Below are 26,140 nucleotides of genomic sequence, written 5' to 3'. Positions count from 1 at the left end.
GCAATGAGCAAATGCTGACAAGTTCCTGATTGGCCCACCCTATTTTCAACATAGATTACAATAAAAGAAATTTATTGCTAGAATAAACAAAAATCCACTTTTGATCTATAAACCTTGTACATAATAAGAAGGGTAAACAACAAACGTAACTCCCATCTAAAAAAAACCTTCTCGTTACACACCAGCACATTGCTTCACCTGGCTACATCCCAACTTATCGTCTTTGTAGACTGTTGGAGTCAGCTCTCCTCGTTTTCAGGTTGTGGGCCCTTCTATCATGGTCAACGTCACCTAGGCCATGCCTTCGAATCGTGTTATCATTCTGTAGCATACATGATTTTTGATCTTCCTCTAGATGTGTTTCAAGGTCCATGGCAATTTCCTGGCTGTTCTCGTCCTTAGCCTGTAGGTTCTTCTAAAATGGACAACAGCACCTAGGCCATGTCAATTTCGGATCCTTTCCTTAGACGAACTGTTTCCTCTACCTCATTCTGCTACATCGTCACACATCAGTACATTTGTGTGGGCAGAAACAGAATTTAAAATATCTCACTATCTGCAACGGTGGCGTGGGTTGTTTGCTGCTTGTAAAAAAATAACATTGCTTGATCGCTAATTTGCGTTGTATTTATACGCCCATTGAATCTAGAAGCAAAAATACTGAGGTCGACGAAATTCCTGACAATACAGATAATTCAATGGAACATGATGGATCACTCTTTATATATTTTTATATATTTCATCATATAGATGTTATTATTATTACATTTATTTCATCTCATAATTACCAATAAAAAATACAATAGTTAGCCTTCACTTTTTTAAAGAATTTTACAATATGAGGTTACAAATTTACTGTACAACGAAAGAAAAATTTCAATACATCCAAATCAAAGGGCCTCTTCTAAATAAAAGCTTTCTCAATCCAGCATAGATGGCTGTTGTTAACTTATATATACTATGTCACGAGATCGATCGAATTTCTAGGAGTTCCAAAAATTTGTGTTTTGTTGTTTGCAATCATGAGTAGAATGTTGGACGTGTGTTAAGTGATCACTAAACCAGCCCATGACAGTCTGTAAGCCCTGTAAATACCCAGACGTCCAAATTCTTCTTCTTCAATGTTGAGATGTCAAAAATAATGTAAAATCTCTGTACTTTATTCCGTTTCGAATTCCTTGAAATCAGTGAGTTCTATACGCGTAGTGTTAGGGTGGGTAATTTTTCAGCCTTGAGCACATAGCACCATCTCCCTACAAGTCCCATCAATAACCCACCATGAACTTTACTCCTTCCCCACGATATGGGGATCACGTTTCCTCCATAACTCAAGCATAACTAAACTGCAATACTGCGGCGCTAAGCGTATATGGGCTAACTGACGTTTTAAGCTTGGGTTCGTGAACATGCGTAAATGCTTCAACGAGTTATAGCAAATGTATAACTGGCTAATTAACTAAGCATTATGGCGCTACCCCGCAGGGGTAGGCAGAGAGGATAGAACGCTACACCACTCTATCATGGAAAGGATTATTCGCCTCTTCCATATTAATGCATCTCCTCATACATACCCTCCGATTATTTCGACTCCTGACCTGACCTCGCTCAAGTATTTGAATTTCTTGATCATGCTTTCATTCATCCATCAAGTTTTCCTCGGTCTTCTTCTGCTTCCATTTCCAACTACATTAGCTTCATATATTAGTTTAACCGTTAATTCATCACGTGGTCGTTCCACATGTCCAAACCATCTCTTTTATAAATTTTATCCACAATATGCATCACAACCTTAGATTTCCTTTATTTCACCGTACGAACATATATTATTTATCCATCGTTTTATCGCACATTCATCTGAGAGATCGCACGTTTACTACATCCAGTCTTTTTCCATTATTCTTTTAGGAGATTTCGAAATTCGACTTGGTATGATGAATGTTTAAATGGCGGAAAAAATACAAGGCTGAGACAAGCATTATCGGTAAAATAATAGAAGCAGAGGAAGACTGAGGAAAGGTTGACACTATCAAGTATTTCAAATACTTGGACGTGGTCAGTTCAAAAGTCAGAATAATCAGCGCATATGTATGAGGAGACGCATACATCTGGAAAAGGCAAATAATGTTTCCAATGACAGAGTGGTGTGGCGTTCTATTCACTCTACCTACCCCTGCGGAGAAGCAGGGTGATGGTCAGTGTATTTTCTTGTGTTTTGATAATTTACACATACTTATATTTAAATTTTATACTATTTCTGTGAGCCTGAGCGGCTCATTATTAGAAATAGGTATCAAATTGTGGTAGAGTGGGTTCGAACCGAGAAACTCTTACTTAAGAGTCTGCGACGCTAACCATGGGACCACAACCCCGACTAATGTTAGTTTTAATTGGGAAAAAAATATTGAGTGGCTAACAGTAAAAAGTAAAACAACGCGACATCTAAAACGCTGCGAATTGCTTTGCATATATTATATAAAGGCGACCCACCTTAATATGTCGCGAGTGACCCAGTTTATCAATCGTAGTTTAATGTCCTGCAGATTAAACTAATTACCATATTAACGGTACGCTTACGAGTATAAACAGGGAGTCCTACATTTACCATATTTGAAATATAATCCTCCTATTTATGTATATCTGCCGAAATAATTTATCAAGACGATTAGTTGCTAATTTAAAGGTTGCCATTTTGGATGTTTGTCGGGCGTCGTAGGTTACTTTTAAATACATCATTTCAAATATTTTTTTTACTACATTTTGAGTGTGAATACTTGTTCACAAAATCGGGATTATCTCCAATTTCATGAGTTATTTTCATATTATTTTTGACATCTCATCAAAGATGAAGAAGAATATGGAAGTCTGGGCATTTGCGGGGCTGACGACCGTCATAGGCTGGTTTGAGTGATCACTTTACAGACATGTAACATTCACCAATACTACCCATTATTGACAACCACACCACTCAAATTCTATATATAAGTTCTATATATATGATCCAATTTAAAACATTATTCTTAAATCACTAGAACTTCACTAGAGACATCTATTGGTGAGATGAAAAAAAGCTTTTTATTGAGCAGAAACTCTTTTATCAGTACGTTAGGTCCGAATCCTGGATTATAATCACACATATCTCATCCCTGTTACCCTGGCGGAGAAATGATGTGTTGGTGAAATTATGAATATAATTTATTTTGAGACAGAAGTAGGGTAAGACCAAGGAGAATTTGGCAAAATTAAGTATTTCAAATATGCACTTTAAATTGGTTAAGACTAGTCGGAATAATTGGTGAGTATGTATGTATAAGGAGATGCATCAATGTGGAAGAGGTAAAGAATGCTTGTAAATACAGATTGGTGCGGCATTTTATTCTCTCTGCTGACCCTTGCAGAAAAAAATTGCTTTGTAAGAGTAAGTCTGTCAGGAAGCTTATATGCTTCTTTATCAGATCTGGGAATGCGATGGGACAGCTTTCAATAATGACCCCTGCAGAAAAAGGCGTGACAGTTTGTTAATTACTTAGTTTTTTCACATACCAGATATCAGATATCTTTTTTGCTGGACATCGTATCAACTTACCATCATAATTCAAACAACCCACTCGACGGAGGTAAGCTCATACTAAATTGGTATCGTAGGTATGGAGCAGTGTTTCCCAAAGTCAGTTGTATCATGCCCCACATTAACGATTCAAAAATCTGCCAAAAAAGTATGCCATCCTACAACTGGTCATAAAAGGGAAGATTGAGGGTCGCAGAGGAGTTGGAAGAAGGCAGCTTTCCTGGCTTCGAACATGCGAGAATGGACCAGGATGAGAATTTTGGAGCTCTTTCAAACTGCCCAGGACAGACAAGGTTTCTCCCGAGTGATCAGTAACACGGGGACAATCAAGACACATGAATACTGCCAGGGTTTTCGAAAATACCCGCGTGTAGAGAACTATTTACAACTTTTTGGTTCGAAGTGGACTCGAGAGTGGCTTGATGATTTGGGGGCCACACGAGCTTAAGTACTCCCTTATAGCAGAGAACGTCCAAAAGAAGTTTCTGAGATATCTCTACATGAGAGAGTACGGCTATTATCCTTGGCTCTACCCGACCGAGGTTCTCCAGGGTATGCTTGGCTACAACGGTTTAGAGACTAGAAAAAATGTGTATTCGATTACGCATTTTTATCGATTGTTGCGAGGTATGATCGATAATCCTGAAATTATCCAGAACATTGGTCTGTATGTTCCCGATAGTTACCTAAGACAGCGTCGGCATATATTGTTTTACATTCCTATATACAGGACCAACCTGAAGATGGTTATGCCTGTAGGAAGAGCTACCGCTATGCTGAACAATATCTCATTGGATATTAATCTGTTCCATTTGTCTGAAGGGATATTCCGAAGCGGGATTCTTCTACATCTTTAACAAGAGTATTCTTTATGTATTAATTTTTAAATCAGACAGATTTTTTTGAGTAACATAGTTGTATTTTATTAACAAGACCCATAAAAATTAATATTGTGACCATTGTTTCGCCTAGTTATGGCATTTTCAAACAAATGCCATAATGACCTTCGTTTGAAAATGCCATAACTAGGCGAAACAATTGTCACAATAATTATTTTATGTGTGTTTTTTTTAGTAAAATACAAAAAAAACTGTGTTTGATTTAATAATTAATAGATAAATTAAAATGGAGTTCTAAAATTTTTATTGTAAAACCTTTATACTGTAAATTGTTAATGTAGCTATTGTATGTAATGTTTATAACATACTAATAAAAAAAAAAAAAAACAAATAATAATAAATTTAAAAAAATGTATTAACATGTAAGTTTTTCGGCTCAACACAGGCCATGCATAAAGAGCCGTAATGCATATAGTAAAAAAATGTAAAGAGTATTCATGCTTTATTTTTTGTCAATGTATACGCTTTAAATTTTAGTTTGCAATGTGTATGTTAATTATAAATTAATAAATTGAATTGAATTGACTTGAGTGAAGAAGATGTTGCACGTTGGGAAGCACTGGTATAGAGCAAGGATGTATTATATTATGGGTTAATAACACCGAGTAAACTTGACGCATATGGTATGAGAGTAAAATCAACAAGCTTTGACCTGGTTACACCAAAAGTGTAAAACCAGAAACTAATGTTATGTTTGATCTAAGCGCGTAGGATTTTAGTGCCACTAATTTCTTTAACTGCCCGAATAATTACGTTTATTTTTATTTTACCGTCTTCTATCATCGCTTCTTGCTCGTAAATTGTAAACGTAACAACATACTTCTCCCAGCGATATCATATGCGTGACAAATATTCCGATTTGCTGTAAATTTGTCCCAATATTTTGATCGAGTCTAAATACTTGTTCACTTATCTGGGTTTCTCACTTTAACATTTCAAAAATCATAGAGAAAATTGCTAAGAGAAGATTAACAGATTACCTTGAAAAACACAAGTTACTATCAGATAACCAATATGGATTTAGGAAAAATAGGGGAACAAATGGCGCCATAGCAAATCTAACAAAGTTAATTACAGAAAGTTTAGATAAACATCGTTAGTCAATTGTAGTTTTTTTGGACCTTGCAAAAGCATTCGATACAGTGTCTCATCAAATTCTCCTAAAGAGACTAGAAGAAATAGAAATTACAGAAAAGGCCCTTTTATGGTTGATTTGTTATTTGAGTGGTAGGACACAAGCCACAATAATTAAACAAGAATTAATTTTTGGAAGTCATATATATATATATATATATATATATATATATATATATATATATATATATATATATATATATATATATATATATATATATATATATATATATATATATATATATATATATATATATATATATATATATATATATATATATATATATATATATATATATATATATATATATATATATATATATATATATATATATATATATATATATATATATATATATATATATATATATATATATATATATATATATATATATATATATATATATATATATATATATATATTTATATATTTATATATATATATATATATATATATATATATATATATATATATATATATATATATATATATATATAAAATATATATATATAATATATATATATATATATATATATATATATATATATATATATATATATATATATATATATATATATATATATATATATATATATATATATATATATATATATATATATATATATATATATATATATATATATATGACGTTTCATGAGTTCACAACAGCCATCTTTGATTGGATTATGAATGGTTTTATGCGAGTACTACTGTGTGTTGTGTATATATCAATCATGGGTAGAATGGCGAATGTTACACGTGTATAAAGTGATCACTCTAGAGTAAGCTCTCTAAAAAGCCAAACTTCCTTATTCTTCTTCATCTTCTTTGAGATATCGAAAGTGAATTGGAAATAAAAACAAGATAATACATCCTCATATTTGTAATTTAAACTTAATTTTCGGCATAGTTAAAAATCATGTTTTCTGGCGGTTCTCAGTATGTGCATATAATGGGGTTAGGATCTTGCATATGGACAGACTCTCTGCTTAGTAAAAGCTTTTTCTTTCTAACATAAACGGCTGTTGTGAACTCACACATACTGTGTCACGAGTTTGATTAATATATCTAGAAGTTCCAAAAATTTTGAGAAGCGTGGTTATCAATAATGGGTAGAATTGGTGAATATTACAAAAGTGTATAAAAGGATCACTTAAGCCAGATATGTGCCAGGTCGTAAGTCCTGGAGTGCCCAGATTTCTATCTTCTCTCGTTTAAAAACGATAGGTGATTAATTCATTTCAGTTAAAATACCTTGAATAATTCAATATATGATTTAGTAATAAAAATAGAATTCTTATGAATTGGTATACGATTTTCGGCAGAGTAATCATTAATTTATTTAAATTTTCTTCGGGGTATTTTATTTCAAATGAAATCGAATTAAAAAATCGTGCCTAAAAGATCTGTTGCACAAATTGATATTTAGTTGCTAATTGTTGTCAAATAATTGGTCGATAAATAAATCGATCTCTGTAGGTAAGACCGCGTGTACCTTCCCAACACTATTCCATAGAAACTAGACCAAAATCGTGCTGCGGAGGAGAGATGACATTTGGTTCTACGACACAAAACGTCTATGGATTGTATTGAGGTTTTAAATGTGAAATAGATAACGTAATAGACAAGATATACATTATGCTGTTTTTATATTATTCTTTAAATTGTTTGATTCATATACCTGTCTGAATTACGGATATCATTTACTTACACATATTAAAAAGTGCATAAGTTTAAACAGGGTTTTTTTTCATCAACACGGTGGAACGGCGTTCCGGCACCCTTTTTCAGGAATATTTTTTATTTATTTTTAAAATCAATCAGACTAAACAATGTCTATATAATTCGTCAAAATGATAAAATATAGTATTGTTATGTTTAAATATTTATTGATTTTTAACATAAGTATATTTTTATTTGGTAAAAAGCTTGACATGAATTGAGTTCCGGGACCTTTTTTGTTTAAAAAAAGCCCTGCTAATTAGTATAAGTAGGTAGTAATTTTAATCATATTTGTTACTTTAACTGTATTTTGCTTTTAGCTTAGATATCAAATTGTATAATAAATCAGGAAACAGAAATATTTTATAAAATTTTTGTTCAGATTGTCATTGTAAGCGTTGATCGATTGAATTAAAAAATGAATTAAGTAATGCTTGCTTGTGAAAAAGTATAAATACAATACGTAGAAAGATTTTGCAATTTAGGTCTGCGTTAAAGTACATATATCGCCTGTATGAACTACAAACATATATATTTTAAAATTAACTAACTCACCATCACGCCGCTTCTCCACAGGGGTAGCCAGAGAGAAAAGAAATCACTACACCAATCTGTCTTTGCAAACATCTTCGTCTCTTTTATATCAATGCATCTCCTCATACATACCCGCCGATTATTCCGACTCCTGATCTGACCACTTTCAAGTATTGGAAATTATTGACCTTGCAAGTTTTCTTCGGTCCTTATCTGCTTCAACCACTAACAGGGTTCGCCTCATAAATTAATTTCTAATTCATTTTAATAAATCAACCGTGTGATGATAATTACGTCCGCGAGTGTACAACGTAGTGAGGGGGCAGATTCGTGTACGTGTACATACTTAGTGCTGTACTTACGTTCTACACAGTACCTACACGCCGTTCACAATAAGCGCGCAACGAGACACCTATTTTGTGAACATTCTCTGATAGTAATGAGATTCTCTGTAATACATTCTTAACAGTTTTTTATCTATGCATCAGGTCCGGACTTGATCTTAAGAAGACAAATATTTGTGTTTTTATTATTTACAAAAATACTTTAATTTCATACTTTTTCTGTGAGTTTAAGCGGTTCATTATTAGAAATAGGTATCAAATTGTGGTAGAGTGGGTTCAAACTCAGAAACTCTGACTTGAGAGTCCGCGACACTAACCACGGGACCACAGTTCGAAATCGTCATTTTTTTCTTATTCCTTTTCTTCTCAGCTGCATCTGCAGTTAGAAGAAAAGGAAGAAGAATAGCGAGGAGGACGAGGAACTTACCAAAAAGACCATTAAATTCGATAATTTTTGTCTTTTCTACCAAACATTTAAATGACTTAGTTTTTATCTATCGTACGATGTAACTAATTTTTCCATAATTAGAAAAATTTCTTTTATGTATTTTGACATTATATAAACTCTATAAGCGAAATCTAAACTGGATACACAATGGAGTCCTGGTTCCAGCACTTCAGGTTTAAGTGATCACTTTACACACATGTAATATTCACCAATTCTACCCTTTATTGACAACCACACTACTCAAATTCATGGAAGATCTATAAATATAGATAAATTAACCAATTTTTGAAACATTGTTCTTGAATCACTAGAACTTCACTAGAGACATCTATGAATGTTACACGTGTGTAAAGTGAAAATTTAAATCAGCCTATGACGGTCGTCAGCCCCGTTAATGCCCAGACTTGCATATTCTTCTTCATCTTTGAAGAAGAATATGCAAGTCTGTATGTCTATATGCATGTCAAAAAATAAAATGAAAAAATGTCGTTTTTTTTTTTACCCAAATCCGGCTCTTATGCAGTCTCATTTCGGTACAGTTAGTCCCATTATCCGTCGCCAGACTAGACGTACTCGAAACACAGTCAAATCAGGTGTGTCGATTGCCGATAAAAGCGGCGAACAAGCACGAAAAGGCCCGACCATCGCTAGGCGACATTAGGGTGGGCCTCTACTAGGAGGCTTGGCATTGCGGCTCGGGGCCGCGTGAACTGGTGAACCGGCCTGAGTGTGGGATGTTCAGGATTTAATATTATCGTCTGCGGATCCTCGTGACGAAGGAATCGTTAATATCGTTAATATCGTCAATGACCGCACGATCGCCAAATCGACAAGCGGTAAATTATTCCGAAAACTACTTTGGATTAACTAGTTTTACGAAAACATTGTTAGAAAACTACATACACGCAGTCGAAGTAATTGTTCGCATTTTTTGGTGTACTCAAATCCTTGTTTGGAACAAATCTGTTTTTTATTATTATTTTTATATCTTTATATAGATGGAGAATTATATAGAAGTTTGGGTATTCAGTCTGAACGAAGGAAGTCTGGGCTTATGACGTGTCATAAGCTGGTTTAGTAATCCTTTACACACGTGTGACATTCACCATTCTACCCATGCTTGACAACCACACTACTTAAATTTTCAGAACTCATACATTTATGATAAATATCTCGACGCTTTATGAATGAGTTTGGGATTGGTTGTAACATACTATGGTTACAACCATAGATAGCTACAGTGAATTCATACATAACGTGACATGATATTTATGATATAAAGACGAGTTCCAATATGTTTCTAGTGTGGTTGTCAATAATGGGTAGAATGGTGAATGTTGCACGTGTGTAAATGATCACTTAACCAGTCTATGAATCCATATTACATAATGATCCCGGTAAACACCCAGACTTCTTCCATATTCCTCTTCGTCTATGTTGAGATGTTAAAATATAAATATATCGTAGGTTTACTAAGAGTGCAGTCTTCTAATATTTTTTGTTACGTTTCAGATGTGACTAAGCAGTTGGCGCAGTGTCCAGAGCAGCATGGCGGCCACTGATGGGCAGATCCTGGTGGCGGCCGCGCGCTGGGCGGACGAGGGCAGCTACCTGCGGGAGTTCATCCCCAAGCAGCGCCTGCCCGCCGTGGTCAAGTTCACCAAGGGCCAGTACGCCGGCCTGGGCGTGCCCACGCTGCCGTGCCCCGGCCTGCAGCCCGCCGCGCTCCTCGTCTCCGCGGGCCGCCGCCGGCAGATCGTCGCGCAGGCCGTCAAGCTCAAGGAGGGCCGGCGGCTCGTCTGCGTCGGCCCGAGACTCGCCATCCCGGAGTCCTACGCGGGGTACTTCGAACTCCTCAGCGAGGAGGGCAGAGCCGTACGGTGCATGGAGAGCGTCGCCGAACTCGCCCGGAGACGACTGGCCGGCTGCCTGGTCAGAGAGTCCATGAGAGTCCTCCAGGGAAGGGTGGAGCTCGACGGCTCTGTGTCAGCCGGACCGGCCAGGAATCTTCCATCCGGGGAAACGCTAGTCCCAGAAGGAGAAACGCACGTCAACGGGGTCAAGGGAAAATATCTTAAATGTCTCGATTCTAAAGGAGAAACTATCTTGTTGGGACTCGACCAAAGAGGAAGATTCTCAGCTCTGGCCAAAGAAGATAATATCAGCGGAGTCCATACGGCTAAAAATCTCTTAAGCAAGAGGTTTCCTCTGACCGTGAGGTTGGTGCACGGAACCCCGCCGCGGGGATTGAAAAGTGCCAGTCACTTCGTACCAGAGCTGAGGTTGATAGCCTCGTTCGAAGAGGAGCACGTATTCGCGCTGCCTTTGCAAAAGGATTCCAACGCGCTGGTGGCCCTCCCGCTAGCAGCGCCTCTCAAGCTACAAAAGTGCAGGAACGAAGATCAAATCAAGAACTTCATGGAATTCTCTCGCTTGGTGGAGAAGTGCAATAGATTACTAGGGGAAGTGACGGATAAGATGCACGTCTTGGACGGCAAGCTGGGCGACCCCAAGCGGTCGGCCCAGGCGCCCGCCAAGACGGGCTATTTCCTCAGGCGGAGCGCCTCGTCGGACTCCGCGAACCACAGTCACAAATACGGTCACATAGTTAATTCTCACCGTAGCCATATTCACAGCCATAATCACTCGCACAAGGAGGACATCAAGTCGTCCCCTTTGCCCGACGAATACGACGAGATAGATCAAATTTACGATTACGTCAGAGGCTTCGCACCGCTTCCTAAGCACATCAAGTCGCCGTTCGCGTCTGAGCCTATAGTCACGAGACACGAATCAGCTCCGACTTCTCCGGTCACTACTCCCATACACATGCCTCTCATAACTGATAGTAGACCAGAACCGCCTCCAATAGAAACCATCCCTGGAAAAAAGCCTCCCAGCGCGCCAGTCAACGTAGGAAAAGCGGAAAAGCGAACCAGAAAATCTGCCGTATCCACTATCAAAGACACTCCTGTCATAATATACAAAGAAAAATGCTCGATAGCCCCAGCTAGTAACAATCTTCCCAAGCTGTACATCAAGAACAACAACAGTTCTCAAAGAAACAGGATGGTCTTTAGACAGAAGAGCAACTCGCCGATCAAAGATCTTCCCTCTAGTCCCCTACCTAGTCCAGGTTTGTTGAAGGGCGGTTCTCCTCTCTTCAACATCCGCTACAAGAGTCTCTCCAACCTGCAGCAGGCCATGGAGCTAGACGGCACCCTGGACTCGAGTCACTCCGGGGGCCGGACGTCCGGGGACTCCGGGGCGGGGGCCAAGGTGCCCGAGAAGAGGTCGCGGAGGCTGAGCCGGCCCAAGTCTCTCACCAACCTTGTCTGGGAGCTGAGGGGCGGATGCGCAGACGCAGGGTACGAGAAGCCGAAGGAACCAACGGTCTACAGGAAAGCCAACAAGCTGTCTCTGAGCGGACAGAAGAGAGTCAGCACGCTCTACTTGTAGTACTCAAGGTATGTCACAAACCTTTATTTATTTATTTTTTTCAATCTTTTCTTTCATGAGGTTTTTTTGTTTTTGTTTTTAGATGGGAGTTGCATTTATTATTTACCTTGCTTAGTATGTACAAGGTTTATAATAGATCGATTAGTGGATTTGTGCTTCTTCTAGCTAAAACATGTTTTATTTTAATCTGTGTTGGAAACAGTAGGGATAATCTAGTATGGTCCAATGAGGAACCTCTCAGCATTTGCTCATTGCTGGGAGAAAACCACGTAGAACTCCTCAGGAGAAGTCGGACTGTTGACTGTTGTCAACAGGCCTTCTGTTCCACTAGAAGAGGGTACGGCATTTTGTGTTCTAGCGTGGTTTATGGTATCAATGTTCTTGACTAGTTTTATCTTCTTCTTCTTTTTGATGGCTTTTTCACCCTTCTTGGGTGTTATAGCCAGTGTCGAGTTATTCTTTATTTACACTTTTTACATTTGACTTATAAGTGTTAGTATTCCTGTTAGTGGGGTTAGTTTTATTAGTTATGTTAGTTTGTTTAGTGAGTTATTTTAGTAAGTTATCATACACCTTTACAAATTTATACAATTAATTTTAAGATATTTACAAATTATTTTATAAACAAGTTTGTTAGGGGAGGTTAGTAAGGTTAAGATGTTGGTGGGAAGACTAGTTATATCATGTATGATACCACCTCCCGTGAGAGTTCCTAGAACTAACATGGAGTGGATGTCGGATAGGTCCTCACCCAGGCTCCTGCAATGCGCTTTCATCTTAAATGAGGTTTCACGAGCTTATATCACTATTGTCAAATTAGGACAACTCAAGTTTGTTCATTGTCCATTTAGTAAATCCGTCTTATATGTGAAGAGACTGTTTATTTTATATGTTGTGTATTAAAACATTGTAAAATTTGTGGATATATAAAATGATAATATTACACACCCCTAATCATTCATCGTTCACTTTGTGTAATACCATTTAAAGTGGTATTATACAAAGTGAACGATGAATGATAAGGACAGTTTCATGAAATTTAAATTTTTGTTATATGATCACAACATATTTTTTATTTTACATGATACCCAATTGAAAAGAATAGCAAGTTACATCATGTTCTTTCGAAAACAGTTCAGTATATTTGTCATTGAATTCTTCTATGCTGAATTGGCACATTGCTTACCAAGAGTAATATTTTTAAACAAACATAATAAATCTCAACAACGCGTCGTGAAATTTAATGTACAGATAATATTGATCGATGCATTGTTGGTAGCAAGTAGCTGAGCGTTCCAGATTAATTTTATGATATTACTATGTGGAATTGATTTCACAATTCATTATGTGTCATATATTTACAGGTTTGAACAGTAGTTGCCTTTCTAAAGCAGCCTCTATCAAAGACATTTTTTGTTGCCTATAGAATTGATTTCTGATGACCTTTCTGACTTATCGATTTTGAAGACTGTTGAAGTCAGTTCTCCTTATCCTAAGGTCCTTTTGTCATGGACAACGTCACCTAGGCCATGCCTGCGAATCATGTTATCTTTCTGCAGCATCCATGAATTCTTTGGTCTTCCTTTAGATGCCTTTCGAGGAAGATCCGTGGCTATTGCCTGGTTCACAATATGATCAGGTTCTCTACGTCCTATGTGCCCATACCATCTCAATTGCCTTTCCTCTACCTTACTATTGATGTCTGTTACACCCAGGCTTCCACGAATGCGTGAACTCTTTATTTTTTCTCTAAGGGAAACTTCCGCTGACCATTTTTTATGTGGAGTATTATACGCGTATAGCCAAATTACTTGGGAAAAATCATGGAATTATAATTGTCTCCAAATTCCATACGGCAAAACGTCTTTATAATATTATTTCATGGTCCAATGCCGATTCAATGATTTATTATCAACATATATATATATATATATATATATATATATATATATATATATATATATATATATATATATATATATATATATATATATATATATATATATATATATATATATGTATATATATATATATGTATATATATATATATATATATATATATATATATATATATATATATATATATATATGTATATGTATATATATATATATATATATATATATATATATATATATATATATATATATATATATATATATATATATATATATATATATATACTATATAAGTCGATCTCCTTCATTCCAACCGGTATCGGTCTTCGATCACGAGACAAAAAAACGGTCGCTTCACATCCGCCTTGTTGCATCGCCACATTTCCGATGTCGCGATACATATATTTTGAAAAAAAAAGTCAGCCTCACGACATTTGGAGTTGCTTATTAAATGATTGTGGGACGCGCTCGTGACAAACGTATTGAAATGCCTGAAGATATAAATCAATACGTATTGTGGTTCAACAACTTGTATGGATTCCCGAACAGGGATGCCACAAAACTCGAAAATACAGAACTTTTTGGGTCTGTTTATCTCACATAAATTGTATACATATATTTAAAGAACAATTGAAACAAATTTAAATTTAAATACTTTTTAGTAAGGGGTAAGGGTAATTAACTATGAGTATTTAAATGTTTTAGAAAGAACTAGTTTAGAAACCTTGTTCTTGAATCACTAGAACTTCACTGGAGACTTTATAAACTTTATAAAACAAAACAACTTTGTTTTAACCACTTTTTATTGGTACACTTTATCCAACCGGTTTCGACAAGAACCTTGTCATCATCAGGGTTTATGTACTAAATTCTAAAACATCGAAACACTCATAGTTAGGTTATAATTAATTACCTTTCCTTTACGATGCCAAAAAATAAGAATTTAGAACATAAACCCTGATGATGACAAGGTTCTTGTCAAAACCGGTTGGATGAAGTGTACTTATAAAAAGTGGTTAAAACAAAGTTGTATTATTTTATAAAGTTTATAAAATGTGCCACAAAGTACCTGCGAAAAACATTTAAGAAATATTTGATTTTTTTTGCAGAGACCCATCAAGCCACCTTGTGTGTTGTGTGTATTGTAGGTGGAGTTCTTTTGCATACATTTTTATTGTTTTTAACCATTTTAACCTAATATACACAAAAAAACAGAAAAAAATTAAGAATATAAACTATTTTACAATTAAAGATAATCCAGATTTGTGAACAAGTATTTGGACACACTCAAAATGTTGTAAAACGATTTTCATTGTTAAGCAATCCTATAATTTTTTGACATCTCATCAAAGATGAAGAAGAATATGGAAGTCTGGGCATTTATTGGGCTGACGACCGTCATAGGCTGGTTGAAGTGATCATTTTACAAACGTGTAACATTCACCTATTCTACCCGTTATTGACAACCACACTACTCAAATTCTTGGATGTTCTATATAAATATATATATATATATATATATATATATATATATATTATATATATATATATATATATATATATATATATATATATATATATATATATATATATATATATATATATATATATATATATATATATATATATATATATATATATATATATATATATATATATATATATATATATATATATATATATATATATATATAGGAACCAATTTAGAAACCTTGTTCTGGAATCACTAGAACTTCACTAGAGACATCTATTGGTGAGATGAAAAGAATAACTCCTATAATTGGAGATAATCCAGATTTGTGAACTAATATTTACACACACTCAAAATGTTGCTAAGCAATCCTCTGGTAAGTACAAATAGCGAAGTATTCAGGCATCATCGTTTAAGCGAGTGTTTTTGCCTAGAAATTTCACTCATGAATCACATGAAATTATAGAAACTTTAATCATAAAGAGGAAATCCACTCACGAGTAGGCGTAGGCTATGAAACTTAAAAGTTTAGCCTGAGTAGGGTCATGATAAGCGGTGTTGCATAAGTCGTAGCTAGATTTCAGAGTCACTTGGACGTTAGGTAATTTAAAAAAAAACACCATCATATAATATCTGCACGTATATTAATTATGTGTTTAAAAATGGATTTATGAAATAATTGATTTATGAAGAATATCGGTCAGTGCTCGAATCAGACGAAGTGTACATGACGATTCCGTTAGAGAAACAAAAACACGTGTTGTGGCAACCCTGCTAATACCGTATTGGAATAGTGGTAACTGCGTCCGGTTTTCTTCTTTTAACTGCTAAGGAATACAACTTGTTACTTCATAATAATCTACTTTATTTTCTACGCTAAGCACATTACATTACTTGTAACTAACGGGCGAATCAATAAACTTTATCGTAAAATTATTTTTCAAAATTCATCAAAATTTTAACTCTATTTTGACATATCTCTCACCCCTTTCAACAACGTCATATTTCAAAAATCGTAAATTTTCAGTTGCGCATATTTTCATAATACCCAGAAAATGTACTATATCCCAGGAAAAGTGGAATATTTTTAACTTGATATTTACCCGCTACAGGACAGAAAAAGTTGTTTTTGCATTTTGAAGAAAAGGTATTGTTTAATTATTTTTTAAATGTACTAAATATTTTTCGAATGGAGAAAAAACCTTCTGGTTTTACCAGATCTGTTGCACAGTAAAAAGTTCAATGAGTGGCTTGATATTTATTTTTAATACATATTTTTATATTTTTAATCTTTAAAAACAGTCTCCAGAAAAGCAATTTTTTTATATATAATGTTGTTGAAAGGAGTGAGCGATATGTGATATTTGGATGAATGATGAAATTTGGTACAGAATGTCTCCAAAAAAAATGGCATCTTCTTGCATCTGCTGCTCTAATTAACAGTTTTATGCTATTTTCATGACTTGTAGAGAATCGTCGTCTGTTTGTATTATACTCTTAAATATTTTTTGTAATATTATTTAATATATCGCTCACTCCTTTCAAGAACGACATAAATAAAAAACTGGATTTTTCAGGAGAATGTTTTTAATGTTTAAAAATATAATACAATGCATTAAAAATGAATGTCAAGCCACTTACTGAACTTTGTACTGTGCAACAGATCTTTTTAGGTAAAACCTGTAGGTTTTTTCCCCATTTGAAAAATATTTTGGGTATTAAAAAAAATAATTAAACAACACCTTTTCTTCAAAATGCAAATGCACTATCTGTCCTGTATAGCGGGTAAATATTAAGTTAAAAATATGCCTTCTTTGCTGGGATATAGTACATTTTCAGGACATTCTGAAAACATGCACAACTGAAATTGACGATTTTTTATTTATGACGTTCTTGAAAGGAGTGATATATTATTATGTTCATCAAAATCTTTCAAATACATAAATAAATATAAAAAAACCTTTAATTGAAGAGCAATTTGATATATATTAGTACAGTAAAGACTTTTGATTAATAAGTTTTGAAATATCGATTAAAAAATCTCGGGTTCATATGTAATATTACAATAGAGTATCTGTGTAAATAGTTGATTGATTACTCATTGCAAGAATGGAGGTACAACACTTTGATTCTACATAGATGACTCATTAATTTACACTTTTTTATTATTATTTTGGACTTACTTATTATTACATAAGTTTGCTCAATCAGGGGTTCACAATCTTTTATTCATAAAATATTTTTTTATATCGCTCACTCCTTTCAACAACGTCATATATCAAAAAACTTGATTTTTCAGGAGATCGTTTTTAAAGTTAAAGAATATAATGAAATTTATTAAAAATAAATATCAAGCCACTTATTGAACTTGTTACTGTGCAACTGATCTTTTTAGGTAAAACCTGAATGTTTTTTCTCCATTTGAATAATATTTAGTATTTTTTAAAAATAATTAAACAATACCTTTTCTTCAAAATGCAAAAACAACACTTTTTGCCATGTAGCGGGTAAATATTAAGTTAAAATATATGCCGCTTTTGCTGGGATATAGTACATTTTCTGGGCATTCCGAAAACATGCACAACTGAAAATTTACGATTTTTCAAATATAAGTATATTTAAAAATAATAATTAAACAATACCTTTTCTTCAAAATGCAAAAACAACACTTTCTGCCCTGTAGCGGGCAAATATTAAGTTCAAATATGCCGCTTTTGCTGGGATATAGTATATTTTCTGGACATTCCGAAAACATGGATAACTGAAAATTGACGATTTTTGATATATGACGTTATTGAAAGGAGTGAGTGATATAATTAATACATGAAGCGAAAACGTTGTGATGAATGCATCGAAACACGTGTCATAAAAGATTTTCAGAAAAAGTGGTATTTACCAAGTGAAATTCTTAGACATTACAACAATATGACTTCCGAATCAATTTAGATTTTTTTGTAATTTTTCGACATATCAACAAAGAAGAAGAGGAATACGGAAGTCTGGGCATTTACTGGTCCGTCATAGGCTTGGTTAAGTGATCACTTTACACACGTGTAACATTCACCAATTCTACCCATGATGATAACCACACTACTCATTTTTTTTTAAACATCTAAATATTTTTTAATCAAACACGTAATACAGCATGCGCGTTCACAATAGCCATCGATGGTGTGTGAGAAAACCTTTTATTAAGCACAGACTCTTTGCATATGTATATGAGGTCCGAATCCTGGAATATATTCACATACTTGAGAAACGCTTCAAAACATGATTTTAAATTTATTTTAGCTCATAATTTGACCAGTCAATTAATTTAAAACATTTTGCGTCATCAACATTTTTGTATTAAATTAATTACGACATAATTTGACGCATGAAATACACTCAAAGGTTGTCGAAACAAAACGTTGTTAGACCTATCAATATCGGATGTGTCGAATCCATCGATAAATAGGTATGTTGAGTCAACTCTGAACTTTCTAGCTCATTGTCTATGGAGCATAAAGAAGTGTACTATTTCCGACACGATCACAGACAATACAAGCGAATTGCGTACTTAGTACCTACTTAGTGCCTATTTAGACGTCTAATTTCTATGCTGCAACACTCGACAATGTAATGTACGTCAGCGGTATTATTGAGCTTTCGAATAATAATAATAATAAATAAAACCCTTATCCGCACCCCCATTTAAAAAAAAACATATGCAACATTGTGAACAAGTATTTGGACATAAATAATAATAATAATAAACCCTTATCCGCACCCCGATGGTGCATAGGGCACTGCATCATATGAACGCAGTGTTATCTTGATCGTTTACACATGAAGGAAAGGTGATCAGCCCTCCGCTTCAGGTACCAGTCCAGGGTAATATTGAATAAATATGACAGTGAAAAAAATCACTTATATTTATTTTACCCCCCTTGGGAATCGAACCCGGGACCTCCAGAACGGTAGCCGAGCGTGCTGACCATTACACTACGGAGGCGGACTAAACGGATTCGGAGGCTTTCGAATAGTTTAATAAGAATATTAAAAAATCAACATTTTAATTGTGTCCAAATACTTGTTCACAAATCTGGATTACCTCCAATTATAGGAGTTATTTTTCATTTTATTTTTTGACATCTCAATGAGGTTGAAGAATAATATGCAAGTCTGGGCATTTAAAGGGCTCACGACCGTCATAGTGATCGCTTTACACACGTGTAACATTCACTAATTCTACCCGTGATTACACGTGTGTAAAGTGATCACTTAAACCAGCCTATAACAGTCGTAAGCCCCTTTAACTTTCAGACCTCCACATTCTTCTTCATCTTTGTTGAGATATAAAAAAATTATAAATTTAAATTTTTTGCCCAAATATAAAAATTATATACCCAAATAATGCTGTTTTAGAAGCAAAAAAATGCACATATCTGTGCATCGTAATAAAGACTGAATTTTTTAAATTTTAAAAAGTATTTTTTTTATACAATTTAATACAATTTCTATACATTTCTACTAAATACAAGCTTATAATTTTATTTGCGCACAGCCTCTCCAAAAAGAGACTGAGCTCTTGTGTTTGGAGAGGGATTTTTTTCTTCTTGTTTTGTTGATAATGACATGTAATACATTAAAAAGTATATATTTTTATACATTTTAATGCGTTGCTAGTTATCTTGTTTAGTTTTTTTTATAAAAAAAAACTTTTTTTATGCCAAAACAATGTTTTCAGAAAAAAATCAATTATGTTAAATGCTCCCATTCTGGAGGTCCCGGGTTCGATTCCCAAGGGGGGTAAAATAAATATTAGTGATTTTTTCACTCTAATATTTATTCAATATTACCCTGGACTGGTACCTGAAGCGGAGGGCTGATCACCTTTCCTTCATGTGTAAACGATCAAGATAACACTGCGTTTATATGACGCGGTGCCCTATGCACCATTGGGGTGCGGATAAGGGATTTATTTATTTATGTTAAATGTTACCTGGATTTATAGAAACTAAGTTGCGACTTAACGAATACTGGGCTTTAAATCAGTAACAAAACAATTTTATCCCAGTATGCTGTCATCGAAACGGAATTCCATTATTACCAAGATTTTTTTTTTAATTAATTTATAATGTGCTCATTTTCAAGTTCATTAGTCACGAATCTGATACACAAATTACAGAAAATGATAAGTATTATATATCAAATTAAATTGGTAATTAAGCTTCTAGACCAGTGTTTCACAACAAGTGGTACGTAGAGTTGCTTTAAGGGGTTCGCGAGGCAATCTTTTGACCAAGAAAATTTTATCAGTGAAAAACAATTCCTCAAACGATTGCTGATATACGAGTATAACAAGTATTGTGATTTACAACATTTTGAGTGTGTCCAAATACTTGTTCACAAAATCTGGATTCTCTTCAATTACAGGAGTTATTTTCATATTATTTTTTTGACATCTCATCAACGATGAAGAAGAATATGGAAGTCTGGGCATTTACGGGGCTGACGACCGTCATAGGCTGGTTTAAGTGATCACTTTACATTGTGATTTTTCAGAGTTGTGTAATGAAAAAATTGTCATTATTTTTTGACATCTCAGCATAGATAAAGAAGAATAAGTCCTGGAATTTACAGGGCTTACGACCGTCTTAAGCTTGGTTAAGTGATCACTTTACACGCGTATAGCATTCACCAATTCCACCCATGATTCATCTATGTTGAGATGGCAAAAAGTAGTGTAAAAAATAACTCCTAATAGGAGAAAATCTAGATTTGTGAACTAGTATTTGGACACACTCAAAATGCTGTAATCATTTCTCTGTTATGTGTAACACGTCATGTGTTTTTTTTTCAGAGTTGAGCTAAGAAAAACGTGTACTTTCATTCAAACCCTTATCCGCACCTCTATGGTGCATAGGGCACTGCATTATATAAACACAGTGTTATCTTGATCGTTAACACACGAAGGAAAGGTGATCAGCCCTCCGCTTCAGGTACCAGTCCAGGGTAATATTAAATAATATTATAGTGAAAAAAATCACTTTTATTTATTTGACCCCGTGGGAATCGAACCCGGGACCTCCAGAACGGTAACCGAGCGTGCTGACCATTACACTACGGAGGCGGACAAAAAACGTGTACTAGTCACATTAAACTGATTTTCACTGTATTATAAAAAAACTACTAATATTTTTAACATTGAGGGTGGGTTTCTATATTCCTTATTCACAAATCAATGTTTTTTTCTACTAAGGAAGTGTTTTTACATTTTTTATTTCAGTTAAATTGGGCAAATCCACTTTTTTAGATAATCTATTGTGACATGTATTTCGATGCATTCCGCATCATTTTCAAACATCCTCCCTCAATAACCATCATTCCCTCAATAACCCCTCAAAATCCCCAGTTTGAGATCTTTCTTGAAGAGGTGCGCTTAAAAAACTGATTGGGAGTCACTGGTCTAAGTGAATTTAGAAGTTTACTAAATAAAAACCTACCTACCATTATTTTTAAAATTTATGTTTCCAGTAAATAAATTTAATACTGCGATATATGTGGCAATTATATTTTTTCAACCTACGGCTAATTACCATCTAAAAAATAAAGTAATAATATTTAATAAATTAAAAATAAAGTATCGTTAAAATTTTACGCGCACGATCCGAGCACTTATTTGAGAAATCAATTAAAGTCCATTTAAATCATCGATTACTTTTATCCATTTAGAAATAAAAAGGCAATATTTCTTTCACTTTCAATGACGTGCAATTTGGCAACGTTTTTAATTTGCAATAATGAAAAAATCAATAGAATTCAACATAATGACTGAAAACAAAGAATTGAACGAACAATAATGTACGTATTGCGCAATCTTTTATTTGGTGGTCCTTTTAAGGTATACTAATTTACCAGCTGCTTAAGAGGGCAGGAGTAAAAAATAATCTAATTTTATATTTTTACTATTTTTTTTTACATAAATGTTGATAATATTAGTATATAACCGTTCACCGAGATTTTTATGTCTACCGGTTTCGAGACGCACCCGTCTCTTCGTCAGGACAATCACTACCACAGCATGCAAACAATACTACCCATAGCACTATTTACACACTTAAAACTAGACTAAATCTTTAACACATGCGATTTTTGGTCGACCCGAAGACCAACATGCACTAAAGGTTTCAGCACAAACATGCGTTAGAAGCCGAGGTTGAACATGCCCTAGTGCATGTTTAACCTCGGCTCGTGATCAATGTAAGAATATTGAATGGAAAATAGTAAAAATTCCATGATCATGTACATTAAAAAATATATTTGCTGTCACATAGGTTCGGCAAATGTTGAATGACAAAATCAATCAATATCGTCAAATATCGTCAAAATCAAGATAGCGCGGTAGAAGTTTACATATCTTATTATTTATTTATTTATTTATAGAACGTCTGAAGCCTTTAAGATAATACATATATACAGTATCTAATATAAAAATTAAAAATACACTAATAGAGAAACAAAAAGTCTTGTAACTATTAAGCTTTAAAATATTAATTCTCTAAAATATGGCCATGTCAATAAATTCTTCCTTTCCCAGAAAATAAATATAAGGGTACATACCTACATCCCCCATTAGCTACTGTTGTCTCCCATAAATTATTGCTGCACGTGTTAAAACTGTCACTTAGAATTGTATAGCTACATAAGGACCGTAGTCCATTTGATCTTCACATTCGTTTGATAATGCCCTAACAAGGCGACACAATAGTCACAATATAATTTTTTATGTGTTTTTGTTAATAAAATACAACTTAGTAGACTCAAAAATCTGTGTTTGATTTAAAATTAATACATAAACTAATATTGATATTAGTAATGTTAGTAAATAACCACTCACCGACTACTTCTGTCTACCGGTTTCGAGACGTACCCGTCTCTTCGTCAGGACATAAACTACAATTTAACAATCATGCGAACAACACTACACCACACCCACTTAGTACTATTCACATACACTATCACTACACATGCAAAACATGCAGAGCGAGTTGTTAGTCCCACCATGCTTTTGGGAAACTGGTGGGACTAACAACTCGCTCTGCATGTTTTGCATGTGTAGTGATAGTGTATGTGAATAGTACTAAGTGGGTGTGGTGTAGTGTTGTTCGCATGATTGTTAAATTGTAGTGTATGTCCTGACGAAGAGACGGGTACGTCTCGAAACCGGTAGACAGAAGTAGTCGGTGAGTGGTTATTTACTAACATTACTAATATCAATTAAAATGTTTGACCACAAAGTAAATGCTTTGAATATAAATAACATAAACTAATAGTCTTATAAAATAAAATCATAATAAAAATAATAAAATAACAAGTAGTAAGCACTGGTAAATACACATCTCCTTCAAACACTATCGGCGAGCAGTAAGAGAGAGTGAAACACAACGTTTAAATTTATCCATTATAACATGGAGAAGAAATGCTGAGAAAGTACAGATTTCAAGGAGGATGACAATATATTAAATAAATCTATACTTTTAAAAGCATTGGCTAACATGTGAAGCCGCGGAATCGGAGAGAACATGGCATAGTTTATTATTATATCGCGCACTCCTTTCAAGAACGTCATAAATCAAAATACTTGATTTTTCAGGAGAACGTTTTTAAAGTTGAAAAATATAATACAAGTATTAAAAATAAATATCAAGCTACTTTTTGAACTTTTTACTGTGCAACAGATCTTTTAGATAAAATCTGAAGGTTTTTTCTCCATTTGAAAAATATTTAGTATATTTAAAAAAAATAACTAAATAATGCATTTTATTCAAAATGCAAAAACAACTCTTTCTGCTCTGTAGCGGGTAAATATTAAGTTTAAAATATGCCGCTTTTGCTGGGATATAGTACATTTTCTGGGCATTCCGAAAACACGCACAACTGAAAATTGACGATTTTTGATTTATGACGTTCTTGAAAGGAGTGAGCGATATGTGCTTATTAGGTTGAAGAGGGGAGCTGTTTCTTATTTTTAATTATTTATTTAATTTTTATTTTTATTTTTATTTCTTACCAGTGGGAACATAGACAATAGGGGGGAGGCTTTAGTCATTGTTAGCCTTCAAAGTCCAAAGGACCCTTTTCTAACATTTAGAATAAGCTTCACATACCTACGGTGTTTAAAAATGATCAAAAAGTCACAGTAGATTTTAGGAAATAGTGGTATTTACTAATTAAAACTTAAATTTAAAATCTTACTAACTTACTGACTAACCATCACGCCGCTTCCCCGCAGGGGTAGGCAGAGAGAATCGAACGCCGCACCACTCTGACTTTGCAAACATTCTTTGCCTCTTCTACATTCATGCATCTCCTCATACATACCCGACGATTTGTATGACTCCTGACCCGGCCGCTTTCAAGTATTTGACATACCTGATTGTGCCAAGTTTTGCTCGGTCTTCTTCTGCTTCCTCTTAAAAATCCATATTCTTATTTATCTGCTTTGTTTTGTATTAAAATTGCGTATTTTGGGTCGGGAAATAAAATTATTCTTTGCGAATATAGTCGCAATTGTGAAGGTATGTGATATATGGTATATGCGGGTATGTATATTGTCTAAATGAGATCACCGCTACGTAAAACGACTTGGAAATGTCCGCTGTTTATTACTATCGACCAGTTTCCAGAAAATAAACATCATACGACGCGTTGGCCACAAGTAAAGTGTTGTAAATCCAATTTAAAAAAAATACACTCGTATACACATACAATTCCAAATTTTATCTCATTGAAATATTATATATATGTCTGACTTATGTATGTAATATGTTTTGAAAAATAAATAAATACATATAGAAGGCTGGGCATTTACGGGGCTGATGACCGTCATAGGCTGGTTACAGTGATCACTTTACACACGTGTTACATTCACAAATTCTACCCATTATTGACAACCACTTTACTCAAATTCTTGAAAATTATATATATATATATATATATATATATATATATATATATATATATATATATATATATATATATATATATATATATATATATATATATAAATATATGTATATATATATATATGTATATATATATATATATATATATATATATATATATATATATATATATATATATATATATATATATATATATATATATATATATATATATATATATATATATATATATATATATATTATATATATATATATATATATGAACCAATTTTGAAACACTATTCTTGAATCACTAGAACTTCACTAGAGACATCTATTGGTGAGATGAAAAGAAGCTTTTTATTGAGCAGAAACTCTTTTATTAGTATGCGAGATCCGAATCCTGGATTATAATCACACACATGAGAAACGCCAGAAAATATAATTTTCATTTTTATTATTGAAGCTTATAATTTGACTTGATAATTTATTCACAACCTGTTGAGAATAAAATTATAACTACTACTACTACTACTATTACTACCATCACGCCGTTTCCCCGCAGGGGTAGGCAGAAAGGATGGAACGCCAAACTCTTCTGTCCTGACATACACTCCTCGCTTCCTTCACATCCATACATCTAGTCATACATGCCCTCCGATTACGCAGACTTTTGACACCGCCAGATTTTAGGTTCTGATTGATCAATTTATAACATATTGTAAAATGTACCCTAAG

At 34.0% G+C, this 26,140-nt stretch overlaps 1 protein-coding gene across 5 annotated transcripts in view; it reads left to right on the top strand.

The window, feature by feature from the left end:
* sano (CABIT domain-containing protein serrano) overlaps window positions 1–26,140 on the top strand; it is a 135,937-nt gene that overhangs the window by 84,632 nt on the left and 25,165 nt on the right. For all 5 annotated transcript variants that reach the window (XM_088269826.1, XM_088269825.1, XM_088269827.1 and 2 more), the window contains one exon: window positions 10,160–12,114. In XM_088269826.1, the coding sequence (XP_088125952.1) occupies window positions 10,196–12,106 (1,911 nt within the window). In that variant the 5' untranslated portion in view covers window positions 10,160–10,195 and the 3' untranslated portion in view covers window positions 12,107–12,114. The remainder of the gene's footprint in view (window positions 1–10,159; window positions 12,115–26,140) is intronic.

This window comes from Brachycentrus maculatus, unplaced genomic scaffold (genome assembly GCF_059751285.1).
Source record: "Brachycentrus maculatus isolate JH-2025_06_01 unplaced genomic scaffold, ASM5975128v1 h1tg000365l, whole genome shotgun sequence".
Classification (NCBI taxonomy): Eukaryota; Metazoa; Arthropoda; class Insecta; order Trichoptera; family Brachycentridae; genus Brachycentrus; species Brachycentrus maculatus.
The sequence above is the reverse complement of the archived record's forward strand: the minus strand, read 5'-3'. Positions and strand labels throughout refer to the sequence as shown.